Below are 15,471 nucleotides of genomic sequence, written 5' to 3'. Positions count from 1 at the left end.
AAAAAAAAAAAAAAATATATATATATATATATATATATATATATATATATGAACCACATCTGACCGCCAGCCACATGAGAGGTTAGCATTCACCCTTCACTCTTCTATACAAGCCAAAGGTGGAAGGCGAATGACCTTGGGCTGTGTGACATTAAAAGGGTCCATTAGCATAGCAATGGCTCTGCATATCACCTCAGCTTCCTGGCATTAGGTTGCAGTCTACACAACATGACCCAGTAAGATGCTCTTTCCTTCTGCCTTTGGGCAAAAGATCATCAGACAGCCCTCTGAGATCAAACAACTGAATTTTATGGCTCTAATCTCTCCTACCTATGCCAATTATCGCAAGGTGTCGATAAGAAACCCATCCCATCTCTAACTCTCGCCGCATTTGCTGAGTTGTGGAGTAAAACAATGATTTCATTTAGATTAGAAAAAAAAAAAAAACTATGGTGGCATGGATAATTTTAATGTATGGCAACCTGTTACATCACGTGCAATTATGAACCACCTGGCTCTAGATTCCAAGCAAATTTACACTTTATCAAACAAAGAGGGTGAAGATACTTATTATATAAAGCCATATTGTGATAGAAGCCCCAATGTGTAAAGACTGGTTTGAATGCCTCTATTGATTGGCTGTTTACAAACCTTAGAGAATAAGAACAAGTGACCCGACTGACGCCACTGTATTTGACATCTGGGGTCTCCTGGGACATTTAATGCAGTTACAAGGAAGAATGGCTTTATGGTTGGGGGTTTGAAGGACAAGAGATAAACAGCTCATTCAATTCTCACAGGCTAATTTTCTCTGTCCAACACCTTAAAAAAATAGGTGGTACTATTCACCTGTTGTGTTAGTTGGCATATTTTTTCAATCACAGACACACTTGTAACTATTTGACAATCCTGATGTAATTTGGTGTAACATATGCAAATGGATTATTTGAAATCTTTAATTCTCTAGAGCTGCATTGATCAGACTATAATTCAACTAAAAAAAAAAAAATACAAAATTACATTAAAAGAATTGATCCTCTCAACATACTGGCATCATTTATTCACCCTCAAGTCATTCCAAACCCTTACGATTTCATTTGCTGAACACAAAAGAACTTTAGCAGAAAAGCTGCTCTTTTCCATAGTTCAAACGTGAATGGGAACTGACACTGTTGAGCTCCAAAAATGATGAAAACACCATAAAAGTCCAAAAAGTCCACAATGCGATATGTGCGCTTCCAAGGACAGACTGAAATTTAAAACAAATAAATAAATAAATTATATAATTCATCATTAAAAAAATTCCCCTCTGCCATAACTCTCAACATGTCCACATATATTCAAATATAGCACGGCTGCTGTGACATCAGACCATGGCGATTCTTGTCCTGCTACAATGCATTTTGTAGATTTATTTTTGTCTTTTCTGGAGTATGACAGCCTCAGTTCCTATCCACCTTTATTATATGGAAAAGAGTCTTTTTGAAAAAAATTTGGGTGGTGTGGTACAGATAAGGAGGCTGTTTAGATAAAGATGTAATGTGGCCTCAAATTCCTAAATGATTCTAGAGTTTGCTGGGTGGGGGTGCAGGTTTCCCCAAGTTCAAAAGTTCACATTTTACAAGCACTTAAAGACCAGTGACCCATGTCCAAATAAAAACTTTCCTGTTGTTGACTCCTCTCCTCCTAAAATCTCTCCTTCTGTATTTATTTCTCGCCGAAAACAGAAAAAAAGACAGATAGAAACACAAGACTTCATCCTTCCTACTATAAATACGGTAAGTGGTACATTAGGCTATACAAAATTATTAGTAATGGGATCATTTTAAATTAGCGGCAAAGGGAAAAAGACACTTAAAGATTTCTTAAGTTATCTGTTACGGGTAAACTCAATGAATCAAATGACATAACAATCACCATTATAATAAAATTTAATTTAATTGAATTAAAAGAAAAACATATCTTAGCCTACCATTGGCTGTCGTCCCAAAATGTTTCTTGGAAAAGTCAACCGCGTGTATTTTGTCCACCATATCTCTTGTTTATTTTCCTTAAAGTTGCACTCTCTCCGTTTTGCCGTTCATGCCACGTTTAAAATGAACAAGTTCACTGCTTACGGGATCAAGCTTCCATCATTTCTGCTGCTGCCTCCGTGCGCTCACTCAGAGCCCCTTCTCCACCAGCGGCCCGCGAGGGTGGGCGTGGTTATCTGCGCTCCGCAGCCAATCACCGCCGCCCGTCGATGACGAAACACGAATACACGCTGCTAGGACGTTAGCGTTTAAAACTTATATTACCATAAAAACTAGGATGTATAATAGAAATGTATGTATTTCATGTGCTTTTCAGAATTACATATTGTAATGTAAAAAAGAATACATTATGCAATTTTTTATTAGAAAATTAAACATAAGAAGACGTGGGCTCTTTGAAAACCAAATTCCTTACATTTTATAAATTACTTTAAATTATAACCCTTTGGAGCAAAGCAAAAACAAAAACGCGCTTTAATGTTTTCAAAGTAATTGTCTAAAAGTTAATGTTGTAATATTTCTTGCTCCTGTGGCTTTAAAGAAAAAATAAAATACAAATAAATAAGGTCACAGCTGTAATGCAACAAGCATATTAACACAACCAAGTGAACACTAACAAAACTAACAGAGAATATGAAGACTTCTTACAAACATGATGTATGTAATGTAACATAATGGATGATGCTGCACTGTGTTTGTAATAAATGTAGGCCTATGTCACATAAACAAATGCCTTGGATAATTGGAAACAGTGTGTGTAATATCTCTGCCCAAGTTATGCAATGTCTTATATGCAAACACATTTTCTCTCTCTGTCTATAGCACCCCCTACTGGTGTATTTGGGGCGTACAACTCACTTAAATGGGCTGATCTGATGTGGAATGGGCTAATGGCCATAAAACGTTATTTGAAGAAGAAGAAGAAGAAGAAGAAGAAGAAGAAGAAGAAGAAGAAGAAGAAGAAGAAGAAGAAGAAGAAGAAGAAGAAGAAGAAGAAGAAGAAGAAGAAGAAGAAGAAGAAGAAGAAGAAGAAGAAGAAGAAGAAGAAGAAGAAGAAGAAGAAGAAGAAGAAGAAGAAGAAGAAGAAGAAGAAGAAGAAGAAGAAGAAGAAGAAGAAGAAGAAGAAGAAGAAGAAGAAGAAGAAGAAGAAGAAGAAGAAGAAGAAGAAGAAGAAGAAGAAGAAGAAGAAGAAGAAGAAGAAGAAGAAGAAGAAGAAGAAGAAGAAGAAGAAGAAGAAGAAGAAGAAGAAGAAGAAGAAGAAGAAGAAGAAGAAGAAGAAGAAGAAGAAGAAGAAGAAGAAGAAGAAGAAGAAGAAGAAGAAGAAGAAGAAGAAGAAGAAGAAGAAGAAGAAGAAGAAGAAGAAGAAGAAGAAGAAGAAGAAGAAGAAGAAGAAGAAGAAGAAGAAGAAGAAGAAGAAGAAGAAGAAGAAGAAGAAGAAGAAGAAGAAGAAGAAGAAGAAGAAGAAGAAGAAGAAGAAGAAGAAGAAGAAGAAGAAGAAGAAGAAGAAGAAGAAGAAGAAGAAGAAGAAGAAGAAGAAGAAGAAGAAGAAGAAGAAGAAGAAGAAGAAGAAGAAGAAGAAGAAGAAGAAGAAGAAGAAGAAGAAGAAGAAGAAGAAGAAGAAGAAGAAGAAGAAGAAGAAGAAGAAGAAGAAGAAGAAGAAGAAGAAGAAGAAGAAGAAGAAGAAGAAGAAGAAGAAGAAGAAGAAGAAGAAGAAGAAGAAGAAGAAGAAGAAGAAGAAGAAGAAGAAGAAGAAGAAGAAGAAGAAGAAGAAGAAGAAGAAGAAGAAGAAGAAGAAGAAGAAGAAGAAGAAGAAGAAGAAGAAGAAGAAGAAGAAGAAGAAGAAGAAGAAGAAGAAGAAGAAGAAGAAGAAGAAGAAGAAGAAGAAGAAGAAGAAGAAGAAGAAGAAGAAGAAGAAGAAGAAGAAGAAGAAGAAGAAGAAGAAGAAGAAGAAGAAGAAGAAGAAGAAGAAGAAGAAGAAGAAGAAGAAGAAGAAGAAGAAGAAGAAGAAGAAGAAGAAGAAGAAGAAGAAGAAGAAGAAGAAGAAGAAGAAGAAGAAGAAGAAGAAGAAGAAGAAGAAGAAGAAGAAGAAGAAGAAGAAGAAGAAGAAGAAGAAGAAGAAGAAGAAGAAGAAGAAGAAGAAGAAGAAGAAGAAGAAGAAGAAGAAGAAGAAGAAGAAGAAGAAGAAGAAGAAGAAGAAGAAGAAGAAGAAGAAGAAGAAGAAGAAGAAGAAGAAGAAGAAGGGCTGCTGTGACATCAGACCATGGCGATTCTTGTCCTGCTACAATGCATTTTGTAGATTTATTTTTGTCTTTTCTGGAGTATGACAGCCTCAGTTCCTATCCACCTTTATTATATGGAAAAGAGTCTTTTTGAAAAAAATTTGGGTGGTGTGGTACAGATAAGGAGGCTGTTTAGATAAAGATGTAATGTGGCCTCAAATTCCTAAATGATTCTAGAGTTTGCTGGGTGGGGGTGCAGGTTTCCCCAAGTTCAAAAGTTCACATTTTACAAGCACTTAAAGACCAGTGACCCATGTCCAAATAAAAACTTTCCTGTTGTTGACTCCTCTCCTCCTAAAATCTCTCCTTCTGTATTTATTTCTCGCCGAAAACAGAAAAAAAGACAGATAGAAACACAAGACTTCATCCTTCCTACTATAAATACGGTAAGTGGTACATTAGGCTATACAAAATTATTAGTAATGGGATCATTTTAAATTAGCGGCAAAGGGAAAAAGACACTTAAAGATTTCTTAAGTTATCTGTTACGGGTAAACTCAATGAATCAAATGACATAACAATCACCATTATAATAAAATTTAATTTAATTGAATTAAAAGAAAAACATATCTTAGCCTACCATTGGCTGTCGTCCCAAAATGTTTCTTGGAAAAGTCAACCGCGTGTATTTTGTCCACCATATCTCTTGTTTATTTTCCTTAAAGTTGCACTCTCTCCGTTTTGCCGTTCATGCCACGTTTAAAATGAACAAGTTCACTGCTTACGGGATCAAGCTTCCATCATTTCTGCTGCTGCCTCCGTGCGCTCACTCAGAGCCCCTTCTCCACCAGCGGCCCGCGAGGGTGGGCGTGGTTATCTGCGCTCCGCAGCCAATCACCGCCGCCCGTCGATGACGAAACACGAATACACGCTGCTAGGACGTTAGCGTTTAAAACTTATATTACCATAAAAACTAGGATGTATAATAGAAATGTATGTATTTCATGTGCTTTTCAGAATTACATATTGTAATGTAAAAAAGAATACATTATGCAATTTTTTATTAGAAAATTAAACATAAGAAGACGTGGGCTCTTTGAAAACCAAATTCCTTACATTTTATAAATTACTTTAAATTATAACCCTTTGGAGCAAAGCAAAAACAAAAACGCGCTTTAATGTTTTCAAAGTAATTGTCTAAAAGTTAATGTTGTAATATTTCTTGCTCCTGTGGCTTTAAAGAAAAAATAAAATACAAATAAATAAGGTCACAGCTGTAATGCAACAAGCATATTAACACAACCAAGTGAACACTAACAAAACTAACAGAGAATATGAAGACTTCTTACAAACATGATGTATGTAATGTAACATAATGGATGATGCTGCACTGTGTTTGTAATAAATGTAGGCCTATGTCACATAAACAAATGCCTTGGATAATTGGAAACAGTGTGTGTAATATCTCTGCCCAAGTTATGCAATGTCTTATATGCAAACACATTTTCTCTCTCTGTCTATAGCACCCCCTACTGGTGTATTTGGGGCGTACAACTCACTTAAATGGGCTGATCTGATGTGGAATGGGCTAATGGCCATAAAACGTTATTTGAAGAAGAAGAAGAAGAAGAAGAAGAAGAAGAAGAAGAAGAAGAAGAAGAACCGGGGGGCGCCGCCGGAAGATGGCGGTAACCTCAGCGGGTGGACGGAAAGGATCGGCGGCGAGGCACAACTGCTCCGCGAATGGATCAGAGGAAACAATCCCAAAAAGTAAAGGAAAAATGACAAGGAAAGCGGTTCCATGGTGGACAGATGAGTGTGGTAAAGCTGTGAGAGCTAGAAATAAGGCTTTTAAACTTCTAAAGAGAATGCATAATTATAATAATTTAATATTATACAAGAAAGCGCAAGCAGTGGTAAGAAGAACTATAAGGCAAGCTAAAAGATAGCAGAAGGTGGCGGTAATGCACCTAATTACGCTGGTTGCCAGCCGCCGTTAAAAGCCAAGAAGAAGAAGAAGAAGCGACGGAATGGGCTAATAACTGATCGCAGGTGTTGCAGGTTACCGCGAGTCTTCAAAAACTCTCAGTTTGTGGCTCTTCAAAGAAGGAAAGATTGAATGAAATGTGGTGTGTGATATTGTAGAAATAAGTGATTGTTGAGAAAGTTAAGACAGGACGAAATATTCTTTCTTTGGGGTTTTCTCGTTTGAAAGCAGAGCTTGAAGGAATACTCTTCGAAATGAGTTTATAGCTCTATGCTGCTGGCTGTCCTCAAGCCTTGTATTGAAGAGTCTTCTCGGGAGATTCTTGAATTTTAAATCAGTCTCTAAAAACGCCCATTCAATGCTGTCAGAAACGCAAAGACGAGCAATATGTTTGTGTGATACCCGGAAAACGATTTATTTAAAAGGTTCTTTCATGGAAGAAACGCAGGTAGTTGGGAGCGAATCGGTCCAAGTAAAGTTAATTAAATAAATACTGGTCTTTTCAGCTAAACATATTCGGGGTATGTGTGTGCGCACGAGAGGGAAAAACTGTTGTGGGATAAAACATGGTCAGCAAAGCTTTAGAGATCTGGCTTCACCAAACATCCAGCCCATACTTGAATTTAAAAAGGCTATAATCCTTCCACAAACAGCTCCCCAAAAGCAAACACACAAAGTCATTCGGACTCGCTTCTGAAATATTGTCTCTTCTTTCGCTGTGTAGAACAGACTGGAAATGTGATGCTTTGTAGTTTGATCAACACACACTGTTTGATCTAATAGATGATCTCCGGCTGAAAAAGCAGTGGGTTGCTGAAGTCTGTTCTCCAGTCAGAAGCGATTTCTATTCAAAAGTTATGTATTTGTTGCACTCGTTTACGCAACATGTTCACAGAATGCAGGAGAAACGCCACAGATTAGATGGACACCGAAATTATTGTCCTTTGTGGCCCCATGACCCCAGAAAATGCATTAGGCCTACACACACTTCAAAAAATGTAAGTAAATGCTATTAATCTGTCAAACACACCTGCTCTTTGTTTTTGAAATTCTTTAATTTCACGATAAAAAGCAATGGAATATAAAAAGAAAAATATATACATGCAAAGAAAAGTAGAAAATAGAAAGCAAGCCTTAAAAAATATGAACAACTGTATAAATATCTTAAGTGAAAACTAAGTTCAAACAAAAAATATTACAGAAAATTATTAAGAAATATGTGGCCTAACAAGAGCCGTTATTCTACCAGCCAAAGCTCCACTGCCTTCCTCTAATAAGTTCTGCAAAGGATTTGAATGGCGACAGCCTTTAGTCTTTGGCTTTTGGCAAGGGTTGTTACATTTCTTTCCTCGTTTTAGAGCGAAGCCTTGTGCAATGGCTTCAGCTCTCTTCTTCCTCCTCCAGCTAGTTGTCTGAGGCACATCACTCACATTGTCCATCAGGGCCGTGCAGAGACCTTTGGAGGGGCAGGTGCTCAAAGTATACTATTCACGCTCGACCGCTTGCCATTCACTTGTATTGAGGTACTCCGTATTGTTTTATTTTGCTCGGTTAGAGTGAAGCGGCCAGTTTTGTTTTTAATCGGCCACAACACACCCTAGCAACGATCCAGGCTTGCAACGGTGGGGGTTGATGAATGCGTGTGTGTGTGTGTGGGCCCACATATATGCTGTTTATTTTTATTTGATATTTAAATGCCAGTTACGGTTATTGTTATTGACCCAGTTGCTCTTACAGCAAACTGAATATAGTCAGAGGGACTAATTTCAGTAGTCATCTGCAGATGCTGAGATATATTGGAAATAATTCACTCATTCAGTCAATTTTAATTGAGCAGTTTCCTTTATTGAAGTGTTGTCATTGATACATTGGATACTGATACTGTATATAGTCTATTTTGTTTTGTTTTTTTACACAGTCTATTTATTTATTTATTGACCTATTTATCTATTTATTTATATTTTTCTATTTATTGACATTTATATATTTATTGAGATTTGACTTTATTCACTTATTTATTTTGATAATAAAACATTATAGTTTTTATACTTACCTGATGTATTTTCCTGGATTCACCATACTTACCTGTAGGCTTAGCTTGTAAATAGTAGTAATACCAGAGGTGTGTAATAGTTTATATAACTAATCGAGAGACATATCATCAGAACCTGGTGCTCCACCCTAACAGAACTTGAGAGCAGTGACTCTCGAGAGGGCAGGGGGCGCTACATACAGAAAAGAATTACAACAATTAGTAAATGTGTGTAAAAACGCTTATGAATATGAAAACAGATGCAAACATGAACGATTAATTCCTGAACCTACCCTTGGGAGATTGGGAGCTGGTTTAGCTCAAAGAGCTTTAATTTCATCTGGGCCATGATTCCGGGGCTGCCCAGGACTACATCTCGGATCATCCTGTAATTCCTTAGGATGGCAGCCCATCGGTTCACCCGGACTCCGGCAATGGTCTGACCGGCAGGGTGAATCCGGCAGAGAGCCAGGCAAATGGCTTCCACTACACGGATTGACTGGGCCACTGAGCTGGTCCACCTTCACCAAGGAAGCATCTGCAAAGTGAAAAAAATAAAGGCCACAGCACAATATCAGACTAAAGAGCATGAAAGACATTTTCCTGACGGTCTTGTACATTCAAGCCCCAACACTTCACATTCTCTACTGTCTGCATACTCTGTTAGAGATGTGAACCCCGGACCCTTTTCTGTCACGGTCCGTCGCCTCATAAAGGTCCTTAAAGGACATGGTGGCAAAGTAGCCAAATCCAACGAGCACCTGGTCTTCCTGGGCTGGTGTGCCATAGCCCTCTCTAACCCGGCGCTCGCTGATGGCAGCCATCATGTCAGAAAACAGACCAGCATACTTGTTGCTGTTGCATGACAGCAGACGCTCCCGCTGATGCACGGCCAGCACCATGGCTGCGTAACCAACATCATTGGAAAGCAACCACTTAAAGTTTTACCCCAAACTGCAGGGCGCTCTAACTCAGTGATTGGACGTGTCACCTGCCACATGAGCGATGGCCTCGTCCTTCACCCTTGCAGCAGGCCATGAGCGTCCCGGAGTGGGATTTTTCCTGTAGGCAGCAGCAAGAGCCACTGTCTCAGGTGAGGGTTTAAAGGTAAGCTCACCAGAGGCCTCCCTGCAGAACTGGGCACTGTAATCCATCTTCTACAAGACACAAAAGAAACAAATGACACAGCACTGTTAAAACACACAAATACACGTCAGATCTTCAGTAGTGGCCAAAAGTGATGTCCAAGGGGACATTTGCACAACATTTGCTTTTGTTGACCCTACAAGTTTAATTAAACCATCAAAATATAAGGAATATGTTGGTTAAGGTATTTAAATTCACAATATTATTTGGCAAAAATGTTAAGGGCTGCAGTTTGTACAAAGAACATTTGTTTCCTATTTGGGTTTATTATTAAACATTTAAAGTATTTACAAGGTTATACTCTCTGGGTGATTTGAGGTCATTTAAAGGGGTGGTTCAGTGGGTTTTTTCTAGGCTTGATTGTGTTTATGGGGTGCAGTCTAACATGTGTTCATGCTTCGTTTTTTAAAAAAGGCATTATTTTTCACATAATTTACCTTTATTCCACACCGATCTGTCCCTTCTCTAACAAACGCCTCGATTATTTCCTGTTTTTATAAAGCCCCTCCCTCAGAAATACGCGATGGGCTGAGATTGGTCAGCTGCGAGGAACAGTATTAAGAACCGCTGCTTTAGAGCATTGATTTTGAAACTTGTGAATCCATTAGAATCGTTGGAAGACAGAATCGTGATTCATATATGAACAGATTTTTACGTGCACCTCTAGTTCTCTTCCTCTTCTCTAAAGCAGCGCAGCCTGGCCTCGCCCCCTTTGCTGCCTTTTTCCCGAGGGCGGGGTTTATCTGTGTTTGTGATGTCACGAACCCGGGAAGTAACTCGTAGTCCCTACCAGCCGTTTTTGTAGGCATTAAACTGCCAGAATTTTAAAAGACGATATCTCCGTTTGCATTGAACTTTCAGCTTCGTAACTTTGCAGATATTGTTTATGCTCAAACAGCAACATTACACACTAACTAACGTTAAAAAAGTGAAATCGCAATCAACCACCCCTTTAAATTCTTGCTATCATTAAATAAAGATATACGTTATCCAAGTTATTCACAAGTTATACACAAGAGCTTTTAGTTTTGAATGATAATGTAGTGCCCAATGTAGCGAACCACGTTTTGTGAAAAATTTGTTTATAATTTGTTTTATAACTTCACACTCACTGGTGTCTGTATGCCTGTCTGGCCTTTGTTCTTTTGCTCTTTATGTGCTGAGAGTTTCGCAAACTTGCTCTGAACTTGAGGTACACGAGTGAACGGTTTCACTGAGTCTGACTGGCTGTAAACTCAAGCCCCAACACTACACATTCTGTACTGTACAGCATCCTCTGTTAGAGACGTAAACCCATACCCCGGCCCTCTCTGTCCCCACATTCTTGATTTAAGACTAAAAGTCTGTCAGTATAAATGCAAAACAACATATAAAATACACTAATTGACAAATACATTTTATTTAAGACAAAAAGAGCAAAAGAACAGAGGCCAAACAGGCATACAGACACCAGTGAGTGTGAAGTTCATGATTTTGCTAAGCTTTGCTGTCTGTCCCTCATCCCACAGAGCACAGCTGGGTCATTTTCACTAATCTGCCCTCTTGCAAAGTATAACAGTACAACAAACATTAAAGCACATAACCAATATGTTTATGCAGTCATACTCTAGATGTATGCAAATGACAATATGCGTTTATTTCAAAATAATAATTTGCGGTGGATTAAAACCTACAGGACAACCACAGCCTTGCGAAAACATGACAGCAATTACATGACGTTCACCACTTACAGTAGAGAGCGAAGCATATGAAAAAAGGACAGTTGTTCGCTCTTACCTCTTCTGTCGAAATGGTGCAGATTGAGTGTGAAAAACAATGTCAAACGCACACGTGATAATCCAACAATCAGCTTTGACAAAGCACTAAACACAGCACTGAAGCTCCTCTTCCCAATTTAGCAAATCGCGCTAGTTGTGATCCCGCCCACTGACCAATCAGGATGCGCACTGTTTGGAACTTCGGAAAGGACCAATGACCGGCTACACATCACGACCAAATCAAGATGCGCGCCAAATGGAACAGCCAGACGCCGAGCCAATCAGAATGCAGGCTAAATGGAACAACGGAATAAAAGCTGGTCTGCAGGAACCTGATGGATCTTCTCTGTAGCCCCTCTGGGGCCCCTGGCACACCTGGGAGCATTCCATGACCTTGAACTTCATGGTAGTGACCTCAAAACTCCAATGGGGCCACCTGTGGGGTTGTAAGGTGCTCATGCTGCTAAAAGTAAAGAAATCACCAAAATTGGAACAATTCAGTAGGCGGGTCTAGAAGGCGGGTCAAGAAGGGTGCCTGGACTTGCATAATAAGTAGCCATGTGCTACTGGGGCATGACATATGCATATTAAGTAGCCATGTGCTGCTTAAGAAGTGATCTGCTGTCAGAATATAATGTGATTTAAATCAGAAAATGTTATTATTATATTTATATTTTACTTTAATGGTCATTTACTTTAAATTCAATCTATTTAAAAAAATCTATTTAAATTGAATAGTATATTTAAATAGCATCAAATATTAAAATATAATTCTATTTGTATTTCATATTTTATAATTTTTTTATTTACAATATAATTTTTACAATAATTTTTTATTTAATTGAATTCTGTCAATTACCTCAAATGTTTTGTTTATACCATATGCATCAATGGCATTCAAGACACTTATATTTTAAATTAAATATATATATATGGAAGTACTGAAAAAAAACTACAGTTGTCGAAACTTTACAGTGTCTATTTAGTGTAAAGTAGCAGGTAGTTATCATATGGCTTCAGAAGACTTGGAATATAGCACACAATCTATGTACTACTTCATAACATGAGTAAAATTCCCAAACTGTTTGCATCCCATACAGGTGAGCGGCTGTATCCACTTATCCAGGCCTTGCATCCTACTCTTGCGGGAAAGATTACAGGCATGCTGCCGGAGATTGATAACTCTGAACTACTGCACATGCTCGAGTCTCCAGAGTCCCTGCACTCCAAGGTTCACCCGCTCAAAACATGTACTCCACATTTAGTCTCAAAGATCAGATTTTGTTTGATCATTGCACTTTTCTGCACTGTTTAGGTTGAAGAGGCTGTAGCGGTGCTTCAGGCTCATCAAGCCAAGGAACTGTCGGCAAAGTGAGGGAGCTTGTAAGGCAGGTAATCTACTTGCATTCTTCTATCTTAATATTTGGCCTTAAACGTGTACAATGCCAATTAATAACACATGCAATTGTCACACACAAATGCTGACCAACTTTGTTTAATTTTTGCAGGCATGCTCACTGAAGGTCTGTGAGAGTTGTTCCAGAGAACGAGGGAAAAGAAAACGGCACTTCAGAGTCATGCTATTTAATGCATGGTTCGCACACTGCAAATGTCCTTTTGCTCTCCACAGTGTTAAGTTTGTTCTGATTTTGTTTATTTTTAAAAAATTAAAAGTAAAATGACAAAAAATATTTTTTGAAATTTCTGTGTGCAATAAAAATTATCCTGGCTTAATGGACATGCAAAAAGAGTTTTTGATAGTCTTATTCTTATTACAGTGATTTTGAGTTTGTGGCAGGGACACATTTGCAAGGACTTTACAGAGCTTTTATTAAAATAAGCTTTAAGTTAATAAACGTGTGTAATAGATTTTTCAGTTTTGTAGAGCTAAACATAAGTACAACCTGAGATGTACAATCCAGCATAGAAAGCTTTTAATTGTATAATGTATGGTTAATATTTGTTAATGTTTGTGCTGAATGCTGAATATCAAGGTTTTATCATGGTTTTGCATGAATACAATTTAACAATTTCAGTTGTATGAAATATCTGCTGAATTAAATTGAGTGCTGTGGTCTGCTATTAACCTGAGATACTCCTAAGACTACTAGAGCAGATATGTAAACATAAACACTTTTATTGATATTTTTATTAATATTATTGATATTATTATTGATTAATATATGTAATATTATTGTATTTATATTTAACATTTATAGAATTTTTTTTTACAATAAATTTTTTTTTACAAATTTTAGTTTTTATTTAATCGAATTCTTCAATTACCTAATGTATTGTTTATATCATATGTATCAATGGCATTCAGGACACTTATATTTTAAATTTAAAAAAATTACTAAAATATTTAAAAAATATAATAAAATTGCATATATTTCAAATATCTATAACATTATATTTAAATAGCATTGTTATATTTAAATAGTATAATTACATGAAATTTATTTCAATTTATGAGGCAGTTTATTGTTTTTGTAAACATGCTTTCATACTAATCCTAATTGTTTTATCAATCTTAAAAAAAAATATATAACCATATGTAAATTTTTAAAGCAGTATAAGTGCTTTAATATTATTCTTGAATGTGAAATCTTCAATGTTCTTTTAAATAAATGAACTTTTAAAGTAAGATGTATATATTTAATAGTATTTTTAAGTCATCTGACAATTTACTATAGGTATTCTGTAGGGATTGCAAAATGCACAATAAATATGAATATCTAATAAAACAGACATATAATGAGAAAAGGGCAATCTTTATTAACATTAAATATATAAAGAAACGACAATATAAAAACTCAAACTATATAAAACTCTTCAACTATGTAACAGTATATACATATTATGCAATATATAACTTATTTTTGTCCCCTTCTCATCTCCTCTATCCACTGCTCCACAGTTTTTCCAGATGCCTTGGCACAAAAGTGGGCACCTCGGAACCGACTGTGGCCAAACTCCTTTGTCTTTGGTTGGCCACACTTTTGGCAAATGTATTGTTCAGTCTGTTGTCTCTTTTTGGGTGTTGCACCTTGTGCTGCAGCTGCCTCCGCTGCCTTCCTCCGCCGCCAAGCTGTGGTCCTTGGCACCTTTGGACCGGGAGGTGTAGCAGCAGGTACAGCAATAGCTGCAGTGGCTGTAGCTTGAAGCAAGCGGGCAGGGTCAGGGACCGCAAAGCCCACCTGGACTGGAGGAGGCTGTCCTTGGGCAAGCTGTGCTGCAGCAGGCATGGCAACAGCTGCTGACGCTGAGCCCACTGGAGGAGGTTGGCCTCGAACACGCTGTACTGCCTGTCCTGATGCATCCGCCGGAATGATGAACTCATAGGCTTGGTGCCCATGCCGGACCGGTTCCGGATGCTTATACAGCACAGGTGGGAAGGGTTCAGAGGCTACCAAGGGAGTGGTAAAGGTCTGAATGCTCTGCTCCAAGACCTCCCTTTCCTGCCTCCTTTTCCGTGCATTGTGCCTATGTAAAGACAATATAACAATTAGTACACGTGCAGAGAAGGGTGGTATATGACAACAATTGTGCATGAACAATTAATTACTGAACCTACCATTGTGAAAGAGTGTGCTGATTTAACTCAAACAGCTGCAACCTTGTTTCAGCCATGAGTCTGGGGCTGTCCAGGACTACATCTGTTATCATCCTGTAGTCACGCAGAATGACAGCCCACCTGTTTACCTTGACACCAGCCACTGTCTGACCAGCGGGGTAAATTCTGCATAGAGCCAGGCAGACTGCTTCCACAAGACGGCTGGCATTGGGCCACTGAGCAGGTCCACTGCCTCCACCAAGGAAGCAGCTGTGAAATAAAAATAAAAAAAAATTCATGTTAAGTAGATTATTTGATGAATATATGAAAAACATATTAAATACAAATTATACAAACTGATTGGCAAACATGGACACATACCGCTTCAAACTGTCAGCTCCAGGGGTCACATTCGTCACAGAATGACTGACTTTGAAGCGCCCCTTCACCAGCCTGTCGCGGTGGCGAGCTGGGTAGATGAGAGCACCCTTGTCAAACTCTGACAGTTTATCCCAGAGAGTCACAATCTCCTCCACCTTCTGCTGTGTAATGAACCCCTCATGCCTGAGGTCCACCAGACTGTTGGCTAACCTGACGACGTGGTCATAGCCAGGTCTGCCATCTGGTCCCAGGCTCTCCATCTGTGCATTAAAGTAAATTATTACACTCTCTTAAGTGTTATCATGCTTATTCTGTCATATCACTTTCAAACATCTAAAAGTAAGGTAATGAAGTAACTTC

General features: G+C 38.1%; 3 protein-coding genes and 1 long non-coding RNA gene across 4 annotated transcripts in view; 1 reads left to right on the top strand and 3 right to left on the bottom strand.

The window, feature by feature from the left end:
- LOC107721088 (nuclear receptor subfamily 6 group A member 1-A) overlaps nt 1-2,153 on the bottom strand; it is a 117,367-nt gene extending 115,214 nt beyond the window's left edge. The window contains exon 1 of the mRNA XM_016528945.1: nt 1,973-2,153. Coding sequence (XP_016384431.1) covers nt 1,973-2,033 — 61 coding nt within the window. The 5' untranslated portion in view covers nt 2,034-2,153. The remainder of the gene's footprint in view (nt 1-1,972) is intronic.
- A 6,438-nt stretch (nt 2,154-8,591) lies between these two features.
- On the bottom strand, nt 8,592-9,454 carry LOC107721064 (uncharacterized). The gene is given in 2 exon segments (XM_016528921.1): nt 8,592-8,792; nt 8,931-9,454. Coding segments are annotated over 2 exon segments (696 nt in total). The 5' UTR covers nt 9,426-9,454.
- A 2,851-nt stretch (nt 9,455-12,305) lies between these two features.
- LOC107721085 (uncharacterized) lies at nt 12,306-12,832 on the top strand. The gene is made up of 3 exons (XR_001637676.1): nt 12,306-12,405; nt 12,490-12,566; nt 12,683-12,832. It is a non-coding gene; the product is annotated as an uncharacterized LOC107721085 (long non-coding RNA).
- A 1,218-nt stretch (nt 12,833-14,050) lies between these two features.
- On the bottom strand, nt 14,051-15,371 carry LOC107721063 (uncharacterized). The gene is made up of 3 exons (XM_016528920.1): nt 15,112-15,371; nt 14,752-15,000; nt 14,051-14,660 (listed from the first exon to the last, which is right to left on the bottom strand). Exons 1-3 carry the CDS (start codon nt 15,369-15,371, stop codon nt 14,051-14,053), a joined length of 1,119 nt encoding a protein of 372 aa, XP_016384406.1.
- Between the last annotated feature and the right edge of the window lie 100 nt (nt 15,372-15,471).

The sequence above is a fragment of the Sinocyclocheilus rhinocerous genome, unplaced genomic scaffold (assembly GCF_001515625.1).
Source record: "Sinocyclocheilus rhinocerous isolate Xijiao unplaced genomic scaffold, SAMN03320098_v1.1 scaffold451, whole genome shotgun sequence".
NCBI classification, from domain to species: Eukaryota; Metazoa; Chordata; class Actinopteri; order Cypriniformes; family Cyprinidae; genus Sinocyclocheilus; species Sinocyclocheilus rhinocerous.
Note: the sequence above shows the minus strand (reverse complement) of the source record. Positions and strands in the feature narration are given on the sequence as shown.